This window comes from Canis aureus, chromosome 2, assembly GCF_053574225.1.
Source record: "Canis aureus isolate CA01 chromosome 2, VMU_Caureus_v.1.0, whole genome shotgun sequence".
NCBI lineage: Eukaryota > Metazoa > Chordata > Mammalia > Carnivora > Canidae > Canis > Canis aureus.
The window spans coordinates 38,883,573-38,904,056 of record NC_135612.1 but is presented as its reverse complement, the minus strand read 5'-3'; the positions used below and the strand labels follow the sequence as shown (position 1 = coordinate 38,904,056).

At 40.2% G+C, this 20,484-nt stretch overlaps 1 protein-coding gene across 1 annotated transcript; it reads left to right on the top strand.

The window, feature by feature from the left end:
* Positions 1–65: 65 nt before the first annotated feature.
* MPHOSPH10 (M-phase phosphoprotein 10) lies at positions 66–19,983 on the top strand. Its single transcript, XM_077869024.1, has 11 exons — positions 66–316; positions 2,549–3,224; positions 3,813–3,958; positions 4,462–4,633; positions 6,655–6,796; positions 7,661–7,728; positions 9,764–9,901; positions 11,818–11,928; positions 17,958–18,065; positions 19,117–19,347; positions 19,738–19,983. The coding sequence occupies exons 1-11, from the start codon at positions 228–230 to the stop codon at positions 19,885–19,887; spliced, it is 2,031 nt and encodes a 676-aa protein (XP_077725150.1). The 5' UTR covers positions 66–227; the 3' UTR covers positions 19,888–19,983.
* Positions 19,984–20,484: the final 501 nt, after the last annotated feature.

Below are 20,484 nucleotides of genomic sequence, written 5' to 3'. Positions count from 1 at the left end.
ATACAAAACAGTAAGTTTGGAGAAAGTTCAAAGGCGCTAGAACTGACCTACGGCCCAGTGAAAGTTCTTGCGCTGCCATTGGCTCTGGCAGGGGGTGTGTCCGGAACCTGTGCGCCGCGGAACCTTCTCCTCCCCGGCCCAGGTTGCGCGGGGCGCGTTTTTGTGGCGCGGTTTCCGGTCGGACCTTTTCCTGTGCATGCGGCGCTGTGTCCCGAGCGCGGACAGCGATGGCCCCGCGGGTCTGGCGTCGACAGACCCTGGAGCGGTGCCTGAAGGAGGTCGGTAAAGCCACCGGCCAGCCAGAGTGCTTTCTCACGTAAGTGAACAGAGCCTGGGTTCGGGGGTGTCGCCCAGGTGTCACACGTGGGTGCCGACTGCTGGCCCTTTGCAAGTTCTGCAGTAGGGGGAAGATACAGGGAAGCCTACATCTGTTTCCCCCACATTCCAGATACTTTACGCTCCCTTGGCCCATCAAAACATTTAAATTTTAAATGTTCAGTGCATGGGGCGCCTGGGTGGTTCAGTCTGTTGAGCGTCTGCCTTTAGCTCAGGTCATGATCCTGGAGTCCTGGGATCGAGTCCTGCATCGGGCTCTCCACAGGGAGCCTGCTTCTCCCTCTGCCTGTGTCTCTGTCTCTCTCTGTGTGTCTCTCATGAATAAATAAGCAAAATCTTAAAAAAAAAAAAAAAAAGCTATATAGTGCAGATCTGTCGGCTGCATGCTAACAAAACTAGACTCGATTTTTAACTCCCAGAGGCTCCCCCTGGGACTTCGCACCGCTGCCCTTCCCACAGAAGCGCACTAGGCCGGCTGATCTTCCAACATGCTCCCAAACCACTCAGTGCTTATTTATCATACTTTAGAGAAAGTATTAAATTTGCTGTTTACCTATCCTCCCTCCACCCCACCCCGCTTCGATGAGCTTCTTGAGAATTAGGACTGTCTTTCATTTTTCTTCCCAACACAAGTTCCTTGTATTTCATTGAAGGACTTGATAAAGTAGGATCTATGAAAGTATGGCTCTTGGATTTGTATTTCACGCGTGACCTTTCCCTTGAGCTTCAAGCTCATAGTGGCAACAGCCATCTGCTCTCTCAGCATCTGAAATTTCTTATGTCTAAAAAGAAGCGGTTTTTTTTTTTTTTAGGGTTTTATTTATTCATGAGAGACACAGAGAGAGGGGCAGATACAGGCAGAGGGAGCAGCAGTCTCCATAGTGGGAGCCGGATTTAAGACTGCATCCCAAGGGATCCCTGGGTGGCGCAGCGGTTTAGCGCCTGCCTTTGGCCCAGGGCGCGATCCTGGAGACCCGGGATCGAATCCCACGTCAGGCTCCTGGTGCATGGAGCCTGCTTCTCCCTCTGCCTATGTCTCTGCCTCTCTCTCTCTCTCTCTCTCTCTCTCTCTGTGACTACCATAAATAAATAAAAAATATTAATAAAAAAAAAAGTTTAAAAAAAAAAAAAAAAAAAAAAGACTGCATCCCAAGACCCCAGGATCACGACCTGAGCCCAAGGCAGGCGCTCAACCACTGAGTCACCCAGGCAGACCAGAACTGTTGTTTCTGTTTACTCTGCTATGCTCTGCCTTCCCTGAAATTTTTCCCGCGTGCTCCCACCACCTGCCTTCCCTGAGTAAATGGCATCTCTGTTTTTTCAGTTCACACATATAATTACTTACTTGATATCTTCATTTTTCTCATTTCTACCATTAATTCGTCAGCAAATCCTGTCCTTCAAACTATAGTCTCAGTTTGACTGCTTCTTACTGCATCTGCATTTTTAACTCTCGCACAGTTCTTATCCTTTGCCTGGATGGCTGTGTCAGCCTTGTCACTGTGCTTTGATTCCTTTTCCTCCGTTGGCCATCTTTCCAAAGTGTAAATTAATATCATTTTGCTACTCTGCTTAAAATCTTCTGATGGCTTCTCTTTACACTTAAAACCGCAGACTCTATCTCTGAGCCCTGCCTTAATTCCGCTCCCATCTACCTCCCTGGCCTTCTGCCTCCTTCAACACACTTTAGCCACACTGGCATTTCTGTTCCTCAAACTCACCAAGCTCATTTCCATCTTAGGAAATTTGTTTTCAATGTTTTTCTGCTTGGAATATATGTTTCCAGATCTTTTAAAGACCATCTCCTTTCAGGTCTCATTTCAGATGTCATATCTTCAGAGAGGTTATTTTCTGAGCACTCTTGCCAAAACAAGTGTTAACCATTGGCTGAGCGAATGGAGTGGCATATAATATAGCAGAGTTGAGCATTTAAGGCTGAGATTCACTAAATATCTTTAGGCAAAGAGGTGCATAATAGTTTCCCTGCCTAAAATCTATACAGCAGATTTCACAGACACTTAGTTTATTATATTAATGTGGCTCTTTAGCAAGATAATATACTCTTCGGGGCCAGCTTCTATACTTAAAATTGACATTTCGTTCAAATTAGATTTTGCACAAGAGTCGGGGTTCTTTTTAATTCACAGTGCTGTGAAATTATTGCCTGTAATTATAAATCTCTTTAAACTTTCTCCCTGTGCTCCCTTAATAGGATTCAAGATGAATTGGCATCAAACTTCACTTCATTAACAAAAGTACTTTATGATTTTAATAAAATATTAGAGAATGGCAGGATGCACGGAAGTCCGTTACAAAAACTGGTGATAGACAATTTTGATGATGAGCAGATTTGGCAACAACTAGAATTGCAAAATGAACCAATTTTACAGTACTTCCAGAATGCAGTTAGCAAAACCATTAAAGATGAAGACATCAGTCTTCTTCCAGAGATTGAAGAGCGAGAGTGTGAAGAGGATGGCTCAGAGGTGGAGTCTGATGGCCAGGAGGCCCTCAAACAAGATGTGGTGGAGGAGGAAGTGGCTGACCTGAGTGGTAATAATCCTAAAGGGGATGAGAGAGCTAAAAACTTGAGCAAAGTTGATCTGAGGAAAAGTCCAGTTTTCAGTGATGAAGATTCAGATCTTGATTTTGACATTAGCAAATTGGAGCGACAAAGCAAGGTGCCAGACAAAGTCCCTAGGAAACTAAGAGAGAAGTCGGTGGTAGATGATAAATTTTTCAAGCTGTCTGAAATGGAGACCTTTTTAGAAAACATGGAAAAGGAAGAACAACAGAAAGATGATGAGGAAGAGGAAGATATTGATTTTTTTGAAGACATTAATTCTGATGAAGATGAAGGAGAACTGTTTGGAAGTCAAAAACCTAAGGTAAAGTTTTTGGGGGGAAGAGAGAAGGACTTTTTACCTCCTTAAAGTTAGATTTTGTTTTGTTTCTTTTTGTTTGTTTGTTTGTTTTTTGTGTGTTTTGTTTTGTTTCTTGAGAGGAGGTTTAAAATACCTCAAAACTCAACCAGAGCATGAGTGAAATATTTACATCAGTTGAGAACAATGGACTAGAAAAATTAAACCAAAGCTATCATTTCCTTATCACAGAATACTGTAGCATAAGAACCTTAATCACCCATGTTAGAGGTATTTAGAATTTCCCTCAAACATATTCTCACCAAACACTAAAAATAATAATAGGGAGAGGAAGACATTTGTATACTGTAGGCAGGGATATTTCAGAAATAATTATGGTTAAAAGCTTTAGCATTAGGAATACTGTGCTTTGTCTTAATTGGTTATAAATGAATCTATACTTTCTTCTAGTTTCTCATAGTCTAGTAGTTCTTAGGGCTTTATGATAAAGTTGTCAGTTGCCAGTTCCCTTTATGTAATATGCATACACATATATATGATTTAATGTCTTATTCTGTCCTTAATTGAAAACTTGAAACATCTTTTTTACTTTAGTCAGGTAAAAGTTCCAGAAACCTCAAATACAAAGACTTCTTTGATCCAGTTGAAAGTGATGAAGACCTAGCAAGTGTTCATGATGAACTGGGTTCAAATGAAGAAGAGGAAGAAATTGCTGATGAAGAAGAGAGCATTTCTGAAATGTGAGTATTTTGAATCCTTTACATTGAAGCTAGAGCCACCCAATATATGTGTGTACTCATAGTTGTCAAATATGTGTGTCTTAGGTAGTTATATTCTCTAAGATCAGATAGTCTCAAGATAGCCAGAAGAAAGTCTCTGAGTTTAAAAGAGGCATTCGAGATCACCTAGTGAAGGTAAATATCACTGGCAGTAGAAATCAGGCCTTTGTTACAAGGAGCTTTTGTTTGCTTTTTGTGCCACTAAAAATACCTTACTGTTACTTTTGTGGATACATTTATATTATAGATTGAGGAATAATTTACTTTCTATAATTATAGAAATAGCACACTCTTTGGTCTATTTCACCTAAATAATATCTTCTGTCCTTAATAACTGAATGACTTTGAAATTCTGACTATTTGCATTAGGTATATAAAATATCTTTAGTTACTAGAAAAACTGGTTTTTGTTTTCCTAATGAAAAATAGTGTATTATTCTTTCATATGTGTTTTGGTATTATAGGGATGAAGATAATGACCTTGAAGAAAGTGAAGACAGTAAACAACATAAAGAAACCTCAAAAAGAGTGACCTTTGCTTTGCCAAATGATGATGAAAGTGAGGATACAAGTATCTTAAATGTACAGAAAGATTCTGATGATGTTAAATCCTCTTTTGAAAAAAGACAGGAAAAGGTAATAATTAGAAATTTAAGGAATTTTTTTATATGCTTATCAAGACTGTGAGACTCACAGATAACTAATTTTCTCTGTAGTTCTTGGTGGAATGTGTAATTATCTTTTAAAAAACAAAACAAAAATCTTGCTGCTACTCTCTACTGGACACTGTATAGAGATGCCCATATGGAAGGTAGCTAATTTGTAAAAGTCAGTGCTGCATTTCCCAACCTGTGGCTTTCGATTTGTGTAAAAACCTGTTTTTCCTAATGTCCCTGGTTTCTTTATACCTAATGGCATGTTTTTCTTAATTAGCTGTCCTGTGAACCTCTCTTAGTAGCTTATGAGCTGCTTTGAGGTATTCTGTAGATGGCTCCACATAGTCTCAATTTTAATTAATGCCATCTCAAACACATCTTCTGAAGTTGATAAAAATTATTTCCTTGTGACATGATTTCGGACAAATGAAGTGTTATTTGCAAATAATAGATACAGCCTGGCTTCAATTATTTGCCTTTACTATTTAACCACCTTAAAATTATATCACACAATTAGGAATGAGAATAGGTAAATAATCAAATATATCAAGGATATCAATAGAATTACTAGAAAAAGAGAATCTCAGTTGAATTCATGATTGTCGGATTGTCCCCAGAAGAGAGAGAAAATTTGAAGGAGGGGGTAGAGAAACCTTGGGAAAGAAAAAAAGAAATTGTATTGAGTCAGTGTCCTTCCTTCCCTGTCTTCTCTAAAAAAATAAGAGAGGGACGCCTGGGTAGCTCAGCGGTTGAGTGTCTGCCTTGGGCTTAGGATGTGATCCTGGGTCCAGGGATTGAGTCCCACATCAGGTTCCCTGTGAGGTCCCTGCTTCTCCCTCTGTCTCTGCCTCTCTCTGTGTGTCTCTCATGAATCAATAAATAAAATCTTTAAGTTCTGTTTTACTGGGGAATTATATCAAACTTTCAAGAAATACATGATTGAATATTGTTTAATCAATTCCCACATAAAAAGAGTAAAGTAAGGCTTCCAAACATTTTTTCTTGTGAAGCTGTAATAACATGGTACCCAAACCTGACATTAAAACACTCACACAGTTTCTTTATGAATAGTGTTGTAAATATCCAAAATAACCGTGAAAGACTAACACCACCACAACCCAGTGGGCCTCATTGCCTTGATTTGGAATTAGAAAATCTATTAATGTAATTCTTGGTTGTAATAGAATAACAGAATGAGGAGAACAGAATAGGGAGAAAACCATATGGTTCTTTTAATATATGTCAGAAAGACATTTGATGAAATTCAGGATCCATTTCTAATTTTCACTTGTAGTAAAAGGTGCTGTCATGCTTCGTGGTAAAATTCTAGAAATATCCCTTTAAAATTAGAATAAGACTGTCCATAAAAAAAAAAGAATAAGAATGTCCACTATTACTGTTACCACTGTTAGCTAATGTCCTTGTAGAAGTGTTAGTGCAACTACAAAAGAGAAAAATAAGTGGTAAAAACTGAAATGAGTGTTAAGATGAATTAAAAGTGATTAGGAAAAATCAGGGAATTCAGTAAGGCAGCTGAGAAGATTGGCATTCTGTACAATGTAAAGTCATAGATGTCTTTTAGTAGTTAGAGATAATTTGGATGGGGGGTGTGGGGTCAAAAGAGACTTCAGTTACTAACGTGCTAATAATTCATCTTGGAATGCTGTGATAATTAAAATTGATAGTGGCTTATAAGTAGATAAATCATTAGACTAGAATAGAGTCCAGAAATCTACCCAAATTCTTCTGGGGGAATTCAGTATATTATAAACATGGTATTTCAAATCAGAGAGGGAAAGAGGTCATCTGCAGCTACTCAGCCCACCTCAGGTGTCAGGAAGAGTAACTCAACTGTTGGCTTAGTAATAAAATGACAAGAACAAAACAAACATACTGAAGAATAATAGTGTTGTTTTTGTGCTTGTAAAGATGTTAGTTGCTTTTATTTAGCTATAAGCCTGATTTTCTTAAATGTGTAATAAGTTTTTATCTTTTTCTTAGATGAATGAAAAAATTGCGTCTTTAGAAAAAGAGTTGTTGGAAAAAAAACCTTGGCAGCTTCAAGGGGAAGTGACAGCTCAAAAGCGACCAGAGAACAGCCTTCTAGAGGAGACTCTGCACTTTGATCATGCAGTCCGCATGGGTATGTGAGCCCACTGGCTCCTGCAAGTGTGTTTCCATGCTTTTTTCTATGGTTCTATTTCATCGAAAAATTCAAAGTGATACTTATTTTCCCTTAACTTTTAATTTAAAAGCTTATAAACACATAGGAAAGTTGAAAAAATAGTACAACAAACATATATGCCATTCAGCTGGATTCACTGGTTAACATTTTTGCCATATTTGCGTTCCTTGCCTTATGTATGTGATTATGTGTACTTTTCTCCCTCTGAATCATTTGAAAGTAACATCAATATCATGACACTTCACTCATAAGTACTTTTACATGTATCTTTTAAGAAATAGGACATTCTCTTCCATAGGCATGATACTGTTAATTCACCCAGGAATTACTAATATACTAATGAGTGCCTAAAGTGTACCTAATATGTAATCCATAATCCATTCTGCTTAGTGATCTGTGTGTGATTCCTGCTGTAATTGTCTACTGATTAAATTGTGTGCTCTAGACAGAAACCCTGTTTCATCTCATCAAATTCCCTCTTATACCTATGAAGTCAAAATGAGTTTCCATTTTATTCAGTTCCAGATAGAATAAAAAAGAGGGAGTACCCGGGTGCATGAAATAAAAGTATTAGCACTTATTACCAGATATTCTCTAGTTTTGTGTTTTTCAAACTAGAGGGGGCATCAGAAGGGCTACTTAAATACAGATTGGTAGCCCTCTCCCTCCACCTTTCTGATTTAAGAGATGTGGGATGGAGCCCAAGAATTCACATTTCTAACAAGTTCCCAGGTGTTGATGGTGCTGGTTTAAGGAACACCCTTTGAGAAGGACTGGTCTAGTTTATAACTACCTAATGAGTACATGTTACATTTCTTTTAGCACCTGTGATCACAGAAGAAACCACCCTTCAACTGGAAGATATTATTAAGCAGAGGATAAGAGATCAGGTCAGTAAGAATGATATTTAATTTAAAATTCACTGAAATTTTTAGAAATACTATGAGACTATTTTGGGAGTAGTACCAACACTCTGTTTTCATAGGAATTTTGTTTGTATCAATTCTTCACTCGAAGCCCTAAATCTACTCTGAAGTTTACTAAGTCTATACTATCCTTATCTTTTGTTGTGTGAGACATTGCCTTTCTCTAGTGCTCTGGAAAGACAGGCAGTTGTGCCTGACAAATGGGTAGCCAGAGCCATTGCCGGTCTTCCTTGCACCTTGTTCATCTGTCCGGTGGTGCTGAGTGATGCTGGTGGAGGGTAAACAGATATGGTGACTGATTCTGACCTGATGCGGTCATACATGGGACCCCTCATGTAGGCATAGTATCTGCCGGGATAAAAGATTTTTTTTTTCAAATCTTAAAAACCTAGCAAAGTTTTTGTTTAAGAATTGATCTTAGATTCCTAGAGCAATCACTTAAAAAGTATAGAAAGAGGGGCATCTGGGTGACTCAGTCGGTTAAACATTTGCCTTCAGCTCAGGTCATGGTCTCGGTTCTGGGATCAAGCCCCACGTGGGGCTCTCTGCTAAGCAGAGCCTGCTTCTCCCTCTCCCTCCCTCCACCTTCTTGTGCATTCTCTTTCTCTGTCAAATAAATAAATAAAATCTTTAAAAAAAAAAAAAGTGTAAAAAGACAATAAAAAACACAATTGATACATTAAAATTAAATACTGAAAAGTGTTTCAGTAACCCAGGTTGGGAAAGGAAAGGATGCACACGATGATGGAGGCTGAGAAATCCTATGCTTTGCTGTCTGTAAGCAGAAAACCAGAAGTGTTATGTCCCAAATTCTGAGAACCAGGGAAGCTAATAATATAAGTTCCAGTCTAAGTCCAAGGCCCAAAAACCAGAAGCATTAATGTCAAGGGGCAGGAGAAGATGGATGTCCGAGCTCAAGCAGATAGCAGATTCACCCTCCCTTCACCTTTTTGTTCTGTTTGGGCCCTGGTGGATTGAATGATGTCGACCTGCATTAGTGAAGGCATCTTCTTTACTCAGTCTACTAACTCAAATACTGATCTCTTCCAGAGACATCAGCACAGACTCAGATATAATGTTTTACCATCTATCTGAGCATCCCTTCACCCAAATTGACACTTGAAATTAACCATCACAATGGGCAACTGGGAATGAACCCTGCTGGGGACCCCTGAGGATCTGTGTAGAATTTGTCTCAGATTTATCCCACCAGGGATTGATCTGCTGGAATATTTATCAGTCCTTAACTGGTTGAGAACTGCCTCTGGCATGTTAAGTCCTAGACACTTTAGAGCTGCCTGGAACATAGGTAGGCAAGATCCCTTGGCATTCCAGAAAACCTGCAGGATAAGAAGCAGAGTCCCAGCTTGAGATGGGAAGCTGTCAGTATGTACAGATACTGTCTACCTGAAGCTAGGGGTGAGCTAAGAGATGGGTCAGGGAATATGAAAAATGGCATTTACACGGTCCGCTGCACAGGTGTTCAATAAATATCTATCCTATGGAAAAAAAGAATTGATCTTATTTTATAAACTTAAAATAAAACTGGGTGTATGACAGGTACAATAAGGCATGGTACAATTAAAGCATGTATAATGTTTGCTTGAAATAGGAAGAATTTGAAGGGTGAGTACTATATGTGGAGTGTCCTTAAATTTGAAGTCAACAAGACAAGCTCAGGTGTTGACTTTTAAACAACATGATAGGGAAATGAGGAATTAAAGTTGGTAACGAGGTGAAAAATGCATTTAAAACAACAAAAAGAAAAAAAATAAAAATAAAACAACAAAAAGGAAACTTATGTAACATCCCTTTGGTTTTTGTAATACTTATTTTTTGTGACTTGAATATCATTTCACAGGCTGAAATTAATTACTTTTTGCTATAATTTGTTTGCTCTAGACTGACCATAAATATTCCAGAAGAAGAGTCTGAGATGAGTCTAGAATGAAATGATGGATTTTATTAATTTATGTTCCTTCTGCCTTTCATATTGCAGGCTTGGGATGATGTAGTACGTAAAGAAAAACCTAAAGAGGATGCATATGAATATAAAAAACGTTTAACGTTAGACCATGAGAAGAGCAAATTGAGCCTTGCTGAAATTTATGAGCAGGAATACATCAAACTCAACCAGGTAAGGAAGCCTGGAAGGCAAAGCCATTGTTACTTAAAAAAAGAAGTGGAGAACCAGCTCTGCTGGTTGAATGAATTAAGTTCCAATTTCACCCTGGCTGAAATTCATGAAAGGAATCTTGAGCTCTTGGCTCACCTTATTTAAATGTGAGACAGAGTATGTTAGGAATAGAGGGGTTATAATACTACCACTGAATGTGAGGGGGGTAGGGGAGCTTGTATTGCATTTAGTTATTAGTCACCTAATTGTTCCACAGCTAATTACTAACTTTTCACCAATTATAGTAGCCCTACAATTTAAAAATCAGTTCTCATTCATACTGTAAAAGTTACAGATAGAACATATCTGTGAATTCATTCAGATTTTTAGGTCATGGGTTATTTGGTTTTTGATTCTTATTTCTTTTCAGTTAGATTCTTAAAAGAACTACCTGGCTAAGTAGGACAGAGCCTTATTTCCCATAATACTATATTACCAATATAGTGATGGAATTATTCCTTCACATTTGATTTATTGAGAATGTGGTCAATACGTGCTTGGGGAGGAGAGAGTATTTTATTTGCAAAAGCCATTTAAGATTTCTGCCAGATTTGTTTAATTAACGTCACATTAGCAGCAATAGTCATCAGTGCCCTCAATGCCACTGTTAAGTTGAAGATTTGGAAAGATTTGAATTAATTCTTCCTGGCGGTTTTGCATCCCAGAGTGCTAGTTGAAGGAACATGTTACTGAACATTGCCTGGCATGAGAGGATTTAGTAAACACAGAAAGTATTTTGTAACCATGAGAGTTAAAAATTAAATATGTAATGCGACAGCTGTACCAGCTCTGTAAATGATAGTTATATTTATGTCTTAGAATTCATCAGCCAGTTCTCAAGTTTTTGAGTATGGACTTAATTTAGGCTGATTCTAGACCCATTCCATTAAGAGTTTGGGGATGATGAGTATTTTCCAGAGTTTGGTATCCATCCTGGAGGTGATAAGCAAGGTGATGGTACACAGCACATGAATGAACTTCTTGTTGTTTATGTATGATTTCACAGCCATTATTCTCTGGGCTGAGGTAAACAACGTGTTTAAGATTTTTTTTTTTTTAAATGAATTAAGTTAAAATAAAGAAGCAGTGGCAAGTGCTTAGATGTGGCTGAAGGTGGGCTTTGATGACAGAAATTGGAAACAGACCTTGATGCGTCTCAGGCATTAAGGTTGTTGAGGCAAAGAGCCAGTTGCTTCCCTGTTTTGGTGTGTATTGTTTTGTTTTGTTATGCCTTAATAAAAAAGCAAATAAAAACGGTCTTAGCCTTTTAGAATAAATATTACGGGCAGAGGGAAAAGGGGATTGTGAGCGTTTGGGCTGTTTTTACCTTTTGGTTGCTGGGAATAGTGCTGCTCTGAATAGATGTTTACATGTATTTGTTTGAGAACCTCTTTCTACATTCTCTCAGGTATTTATCTAAGGATGGAATTGCAGGGTCATATAGCAATTCTCCGTTTAACTTTTTGAGGAGCTCTCTCATTCATCTCTATTGTGACTGCACCATTTTACATCGTTACCAGCACTGCACAACGATTCTAATTCCTCAGCACCTAATACTTGTTACCTAGCTCCCCTTTATTTTAATGATAGCCATCCTCATGGGAGTGGCTTAGTTCTTGATAGAAATCAGTACCAAGGGAATTATAAGTTCTAAATCATAGAGGTAGGGGTTGCTGCAGCTCCTAAAGTGCACGTCACACTTCTTCTTTGGTGCTGGCACCATCATGGTATTGATAATTTTAAATCTGCCTTGTAATGTGTCTTTGGAGCTGAAGCCTTGGTGTTGAGAAATGGGCTATACCTTATTGACTCTTGTGTTTTGTCCTGTGATGTGTATTAAGCTGCTCAGTCTGATGTTGCTGAACTTATTTTCTAAGCAAAAAACAGCAGAAGAAGAAAATCCAGAGCACAAAGAAATTCAGAAGATGATGGATTCTCTCTTCTTAAAATTGGATGCCCTCTCAAACTTTCACTTCATCCCTAAACCAGTAAGTGTGTTAACATTTCATTGTGTGGTCAGAGCAGATGTGACCTTAATTCCTCTGAGCTTTTGTGAAGCTAACTCTTTATTTGGTTTTAGGATACAAACCTGTAGGAATTCCTTATAAATTACATGCAGGGCCTCTCTTGAGGATGGTTCACATCTAGTCCTAGACAAGTCTGGCTTTGTCTGCTGATCCAGCCTGATCTCCAAATGGGCCCTTCCCAGGCCTCAAGTCTTAGCCACAGGGTCTCTTCATTTCTTACTCTTTCTTATTGTTCAGCCTTCTGTTTTATTTCCATCCTGCAGTTGGTTTGGAGACCTGTGGTGTCTGTACCTGATATTTTTTGGATACCTGCTCTGTGCCATATTAAGTCCTTTATGTACATTAACCCCTCTTCCCCAGTTTGATTAAGACAGATCTGTAACACTGTAGGTTTAAGATGTACAACAGTGGTTTGATACATAGGTTCCCCCACCTTCGGAAAGCACATGAAGCCTTTTGCAAGACTAAATGGGGTAAAGCAAAGAAGCAATTACCATTCATTCAATGGAAAATTTTTTGAGCATTTTAGACCCCAAAAATAATCTGTTGTAGGCTTTTCTGATACTTCAGGACCAATCTTGTAATGGATGCGCAAATAAATTGAGATAAAGCACAGATGCTCACAGACATAGTTTAAAGCTCTGGTGACTTAATGCTGAGATACCAAGTGTAGTTCCTGAGGAAGGAGCTGGGCAGAGCTGCTTGCTGCAGAACAGATGCTGAATGCTATTTTTGTTTTCCCTTTTTTTAAAAAATAAAAGTGAAAAATGTTTTCAGATCTCTTTCACTTAGCAAGAGCAGATACTAATGTAGGTATTTTAGAGTGACCTAGCATAAACTTTTGAAAGGTGTGGCATACCTGCATGAATATATTGAGGAATGATTATTACCACGGTAAGTTTAGTTAATATCCATCACTCTATATAGTTGCAGTTTTCTTCCTTATGATGAGAGCTTTTAAGATCTACTTTCTTAGCAACTTTGAAATATAAAATACTGTTAACAGTAGTTACCCTGCTGTATATTAGATGCCTAGAACTTACAACTGGTAGTTTGTACTTGGACTTGACATCCACCTGTTTTCTATCAGTTGGGTTGTTTTAGATACATCTGAGATTGTTACTAAGAGTTAGATGGAAAAGGAACGAAGCTACCATTATTTCTCTGCCCCAGTAAAGAATTACAGGACAGAAAAATGAAAGCAAAGCAAAGTTTTATTAAATACCCTCCAAGGGAGGAGTGAGCCAGCCAAGAGAGACAATGCCCCAGAAACTGGTGCATGGGGGCGTGGGCTTATATTAGTTTTTCCTTTTGGGTGGGTCCTAGGGTGGCAACATTTGAGTGACAGGCCTGGATTATATTAGCCAAGTACTCATGTTCTTTCCCAAGATGTATTCTGAATGCCTGCAAGAGTGGGAAACTGCAACATTATTTCTGTTATAGAGACAGAAGGACAAATGGCTGCTTTCTGCAGAAGTGCAGTAAGTGCAACAAACTTAACTCTTCCTCTGCTGGGATGTTGCAGCCCCAGACCTACTGCTTGATGGGTGGAATGTAGTGGTCCCTGGGTGGGGCTCTCTGGCAGGATATCTAAGGTCCATTCTCCTGTCGCTCATGCCTAGTTTCCTGCCTAACAGGATCGTACGGTATTTATCTTTCTCTGTTGACTTCCTCCCTCAGCATAATGGCCTTAGGGTACATCAGTGTTGTCACAAATGGCAGGATTTACTTCTTTTTATGACTAAATAGTATTTCACTCTGTATTTATTCATTCATCTGTTGATGAACACTTATATTGTTTCTATGACGTGGCTATAGTAAATAATACTGCAGTGAACACGGGGGTTCAGATACTTCTTTGAGCCAGACATGGGCACCAGCTTGGCTCTACAGATGGGTGAGGTTGCTGGCCAGGATCTCTCCTTGGGCACTGCTGTGAGGAGGAATGTGGTCTGCCAAGGTCCAGGTACTGTTGCTATAAGCCCTGCCCTTGCTCTCCATCCCAGTCTGAACCCCAGTGATCAAGCCTCATATTTTCCCTCCCTGATCCTCCTGACACAGACACAATTGGGCCTGCCCAGAAGCATCCTGCAGTGCTGGGAAGCTGAAAGGCCACCTTGGGTTCTGTTCCACTGGAGAAGGCATAGGCCAGGTCTCATTCTCAATGGGGCACTGTTCTGGCCTGGGATGATATGGTGAGAGTGTAGCCTCTCCTGTACTTCGAATGTGGTCCAGAGGGTTGCTTCAGCATCATCCTCAGGTTCTGGGATTTTCACAGTGCTCTCTTGTCTGTGGATAGTTGCTAGTTCAGATTGACCAGGGTTGCCATCTTGATGATGGCAGTGCTCCTGCCCATTAACTCTTAATCCACAAAACACTAAGGCAGATACTACTCTTTCTGTTTTGCAGATGAGGAAACCAAAGCTTATTAGGAGGTTAGGAGGGTTGGATTTAACTGGGTCCATGTTCTTCCATTGCATCCTGTTCTCTACTAGGCCCAGACCTCCAGTGATCAGTCTGTTTGACTCCCACCATGCTTGGCTCAGTGCCTTTCTACTTTTTAGAGCTTCTTTTCCATCTCACTACCCTCTGTGAGCTCATAAAACATGCCGACCAGTCCTTTTGGTACTTGCTCACCTATTACCTCCTTGTGTCCCTCATGTTCTCTGGAAACAACCTGTCATGAATCTCAAGGACTAGTCTAGAAGTCAGAAAGCTGAGTCAGATTCTGCCCCTAACAAGCTTTCTGAATTAGGCAAATTGCTTCACCTTTCAGCTATACAGAAGAGTTAATCACCCAAATCCTTCTGGTTCTTTGATGGTTGGGTGTTTTGTCTTCTCAGAGAATCCGCATTTCTCACCTTTGTGTGTGTGTGTGTGTGTTTGGTTAATCAGATGTATTTTACATGACACTGAGTTTTTGGTGATAGAAGTTGTCTTTGGATACCAAAGTGCCTAGTATGGGCCGTGTAATAGAAGAAAAGAGGAATTCTTAACCCCTCTTGGCCAGCAGCTCTTGCTCTGAAAAAGTTACTGATGCGAAGAACATGATTCCTTCCTGTGCCTTACAAGGCCCCACGTGATCTGGCTCCCTCTTACCTCTCTGGTCTCCATAGCTTCCTGTCCCCCAGCCACACAGGTGGCCTGCCAGTGCCCTCAGTGGTAGAGTGCCTCCTTCCACATACCTTCCTGCCAGCCTCTCCTCTACCTGCTAGGCTGTATGTACTTCCTTCTTTCCGTGGCTGTCTCCTTCTTATCTCTGGGGTGTCAGGCTGAGTGCTATCTTCTCTTTCCTGCATTCATTTCCCTCACAGCACCATGATTGCCATTGCTCAATTGTCAATCATTCCCTACTCATTTTTTTTTAATATTTTATTTATTTATTCATGAGAGACACAGAGAGAGAAGCAGAGACATAGGCAGAGGGAGAAACAGACTCCATGCAGGGAGCCTGATTCAGGACTCGATCCCAGGACTCCAGGATCATGCCCTGAACCAAAGGCAGATGCTCAGCCGCTGAGCCACCTAGCTGTCCCATCATTTCCAAGCCAGCATAAATGTATTTTGTCACACTAGCATGGAACTTGGCATGGGGAAGTATTCAGACCTTCCTTAGAACCTTGGGAATTGAAGAAGGAGGAATGTATTTAAGTCTACAAGCCCCAGTTTAAAAAGCCTTCCTTAGTCCTCTTTTAGAAACGTAGAATTTTCAGTGTAAGTTCCCCTTAATAATGAACTTTCTTTTATTTTTAGTTTGGTATTTCACAAGTCCTGCTTCACAAAACCTTGTTGATCAGTCATCATTTTTTTGTTTCATTTTTTTCTGGTCTGTCTTGCATTTTTTCTGTATTTCTCTTTAAATTGGTAGAATGGAACACAGTGTTCCTAATAAGTGAACAGTGGAAGAAATTATTTCTTTCACACTCTGACATTTTTTTTTTGTTAGAATCCAAGATCCTTTTGTGCGTATGGATTATTTTCATTCTTTCTAAAATTTCCTGGGACACACATCTGCCTGGTTAACTGGAATATGGCCAAGAGTAGGGTAAGGAAAAGGGTGTGCGAAGAAATCAGTGACACTGCAGTAGAGCTCCTCTCTTCTCAGTCTCATGTTTTCTCCACGGCACCTACTGTGTCCCACACTTCTGTCTTTTATTCTCTAGCCGACAGAGTCCCCATTCGTGTCCCCTGGTGTTCTCAGAGATGTGCGGGAATTAGAGGTAAAGAGCATTAGTGTAGGTGTTAGGTAGATAATCACTAGTGTTCTGCTATTACCAAGGTCAGTATGAAGCCTGTTCTAATTTCTGTCTTTTCCTGGACAGTTCTTCCAAAAAAAAGACTCTTCAGTTAACATTGCATTTCATAAAATTTCCCCTTTTTATAATTAATAGGTTTGATTTATTTCAGTACTATTCTAGTTTTCCAGAGCAGCTCTGTATCATTTTTCTGTTTACAAAGCTATGTTTTCAGGAACTGGCAGATGAGAAAATTTGTTTTAAGTAGTCTATTTTGACTCTTATTGTGATAAGCATTTTTATTTGTATCTCTTTCTGTATATTTCTTTTTTTTTATATAAAAGAGTTATTTATTTATTTATTCATGAGACACAGAGAGAGAGAGAGAGAGGCAGAGACACAGGCTGAGGAAGAAGCAGGCTCCCCACAGGGAACCTGATGTGAGACTTGATCTCAGATCCCAGGATCATGCCCTGAGCAGAAGGGAGATGCTCAACTGCTGAGCCACCCAGACGTCCCTCTTTTTATATATTTCTTAAAGCCTTTTTTCCATAACCACAGATAGGATAATATTCACAAAAATCAGTAGATTCTTTGTAACATTAGATAGGATTGTTTGAAATGTCCACATCCGTGGCAGATGGGAATAGTTCAGTAATAGGTAAGAGAACTGGTGTTTCAATATGGCATAAATGTCCTGCAAAAGTGTAGAGTAAGTGTTCTTGGTGCAGCAGTGAGTCAGAGAAGACCTAAAGTACTCAGATATCAAAAGATTCCTCAACCAGCTCATGCTGCCCGTCAACACTGCCGTCATTCCACTTCCGACTTTTGCTGTTAGCCATCTCACATTTTAAATAATGTCCATGAAATATTTTATTTTTTTTAAACCTACGAGAGCCTTTTTTTTTAAATTATTTCTTTAACTGTGAGTGAGGGGTGGAGGGGCAGAGGGAGAGAATCTTCAAGCAGACTCCCTGTGGAGCAAGGAGCTTGATCCAGGGCTTGATCTCATGACTCGAGGTCATGATCAGAGCTAAAACCAAGAGTCAGACTTTAAACTGACTGAACCATCCAGGACCCTCTCCATAAAGTATTTTGTATATTATGCCTTAAATTAATGTGTTCATACCTTAACAATAGAGAACAAACAGGGTTGCTGGAGGGGTGGGGGGTGGGCTGAATGGGTGAGGACGATTAAGGAGTGTACTTGTGATGAGCACTGAGTGTTGTATGTAAGTGATGAACTACTAAATAAAAAATAATAAAGTAGGGGGATCCCTGGGTGGCGCAGCGGTTTGGCGCCTGCCTTTGGCCCAGGGCGCGATCCTGGAGACCCGGGATCGAATCCCATGTCGGGCTCCCGGTGCATGGAGCCTGCTTCTCCCTCTGCCTGTGTCTCTGCCTCTCTCTCTCTCTCTCTCTGTGACTATCACAAATAAATAAAAATTAAAAAAAAAAAAAAATAATAATAAAGTAAATTTTAAAGGATGTTTAAAAAAATAATAGGTTCACAATGTAAATATTTTATGTCAGGACTATTTCTGACTTGTCTTGGGGTGCCTGGGTGAGTCAGTTGGTTAAGTGGCTGCCTTTGGCTCAGGTCATGATCCCAGGGTCCTGAGATCGAACCCTGCACTGGGCTCCCTTCCAGGGAGCCTGTTTCTACCTCTTCTTTCTGCTCCTGCTCTCTGTCTCTCGCAAATAAATAAAATCATTAAAATATATAAATAAATAAATGTGTTGTCATTTTTCTAGCCTGTTCCAGAGATTAAAGTTGTGTCAAATCTGCCAGCCTTAACCATGGAGGAGGTAGCCCCAGTGAGCGTAAGTGATGCAGCTCTCCTGGCCCCAGAGGAAGTCAAGGTAAGAAGCCAGTGTCGAAATATTTCGTTTATTTTTTTAAAAGTTAGTTTATAGCTAGATCTCTCCTCAACGTCTTTATCCTAGAGTTTGTAGTTTTTATTTTAATGGATCAGCAGTTTCTAAGTATAATCAAACTAATAGTATTACATGGTATTCAAACATTAGTCTTCTGTAAGCAAATATTATGAGTTATGAGAATTATTGTAAAAACTGCTTGTAATATCTGATGTCTGTGTCTTGTTATAATCCAATTTGAATACTAGCAGTGATGTTAGGTTTAAAATTAATGGTTCATGTTGCTCATATACCAGTAATCCTTTAATATCAGCATTTTCCTCCATTGTTGTATTCATTTAGTGCTCATCAATAATCAAATTGGTGTCTAGAATAGAACATTTGGGTTATTAGAAGAAGTTAGACATACCAAATGTACACAGTCCCTGCCTCACGAACATTGAAGCTCATGCATTACACAGGAATGATTTCTGCCGGGTGTCATCTTTCCAGCTGGCCTAGCAGCGCGGCTCTTTGTCCCTCCACACTTGCCTTGCTGCACCCACTCCCACCTCTTCAAAACCTCTGCTACCTCTACAGGTGACAGCCCTGGCAGGATAGGCTGGCAGCTGGGGAGGAAAGAGGACATTGATCCTCACTGGATAGATGTTTCCCTTCTGTTTCTGTAAAACCCTCCTGCCACCCAGTGGCTGTCCTCAGCAGCTTAGTGCCAAGGTAGTCCCAGAAGCCCATCTGAAGTCCTTAGTGCTGGAGGGGGCTTGCTTCTGGGGCCATCAGCTTGATACCCCAGCTTTCCAGGCCACCTCTGCAATGTGCTTTGGGGGCTGAACTGCCACTATGAGAATCTGCTTGTCAAAGAGTGCATCCCAGGTCTTACAGAGCTGAGCTCCCTAAGCTCTTTGGAGTGCAGGTGGGTACTGCATCCTCCTGGTGGTGGGGACACACCATTCGCCGTGCTCTGTGGAACTGCTGGTCTTTTAACTTCTGAATCGTGTGAAGTTAGATTAACTATTATGCTGGGGGTTATTTTTAACAGGAAAAAAATAAAGCTGGAGATGTAAAAACAGCTGCTGAGAAAACCGCCACAGACAAGAAACGAGAACGGAGGAAAAAGAAATATCAAAAGCATATGAAACTGAAGGAGAAGGAAAAGCGGAGAAAACTGCTTGAAAAGAACAACCCAGACCAAGCGGGAAAATACACAAAGGCAGTAGCTTCAGAGAAGTTAAAACAGCTGACCAAAACAGGCAAAGCTTCGCTGCTAAAGGTAAGGATGCAGGAAAGAAATCTGCTGAAGGGGGCCTTCATGGGGACGGCGGTTGAATCAGTGCGTGACATCCACTCCACTGTGTGTCAGCCTGCTGATGCCGCCTGCCTGCCACCTGCCTGCCCAGCAAGAGGCTTCTGGCCCCTGGCTGGATAACAGCCAGAAACTCTTGGCCCTCATAGCTCCTGGGGCCTGGCAGCAGTTGTCTTCCACTCCCTCCTGCCTTAAATTACAAGAACATTGCAACCACATAGAATGCATGTGATACGTCTGTGCTAACTGGTGTGATTTTTTTCATAATTCTCAGTTTTTGGAAATTTATACTTTTGTACATTGTTGTAATCATAAGCACATTTTATAGCATGAGTGTGTTATTATTTTTAATTGCAGGATGAAGGTAAAGACAAAGCCTTAAAGTCATCTCAAGCATTCTTTTCTAAATTACAAGATCAAGTAAAAATGCAAATCACTGACGCAAAGAAAACAGAAAAGAAAAAGAAGAAAAGACAGGATATTTCTGTTCATAAATTAAAGCTGTAATATATTTTGAATATAATGTAAATATTAACGTGTAAGCTTATATTCTGTCATTGTTCTCTTTTATAATAAAATTTTTGAGAATTTTTTTTGCATAGACAGCAGATATTTGACAATTTCTCATTTTGAAAAGACAAACTCCAGACTGACATTGGAAAGCCCTGAGTTGCTTCCTCTGGGTGTGAAGCTGGACTGAGCTCCCACGGCCCTTTCCACACGGAGTCCTCGCTGGGGTCTAGGTGAAGGCCAGTGAGCAGGAGCCAGACTGCAGGCTGACCAGGGCACAGGAGCCAGCCATCCCCGTCACAAGCAGCTGTCCACGGCAGAGGTCCTCACTCTTTGGGGTCCTGATGTTCTTCCCCACTGCCCTGTCATCCTTTCACAAAATAGTGCATGGGCCTTCCATCTTTCTCCTTATGGGGTAATCTCCCATCCAACTGAACAAAGCCTTCATGTAGGCTGTAGAGTACCACACACAGATTTATAGAGAGCAGGTATGATCTAGATGTGATAGTAGTGGACACAGCAGGGAAGGTAGGCTGGCAGTGTGGTGAGTCTTCTGTGACTACCAGGTACTTGCCTTCCCATCCAGGGAAAATT

Coding starts and splice junctions, on each gene's coding strand:
- MPHOSPH10 (XM_077869024.1), top strand. CDS start 228: ATGGCCCCGCGGGTCTGGCGTCGACAGACCCTGGAGCGGTGCCTGAAG. Junction 317..2,548: donor CAGCCAGAGTGCTTTCTCAC/GTAAGTGAACAG, acceptor CTCCCTTAATAG/GATTCAAGATGAATTGGCAT. Junction 19,348..19,737: donor GCAAAGCTTCGCTGCTAAAG/GTAAGGATGCAG, acceptor TTTTAATTGCAG/GATGAAGGTAAAGACAAAGC.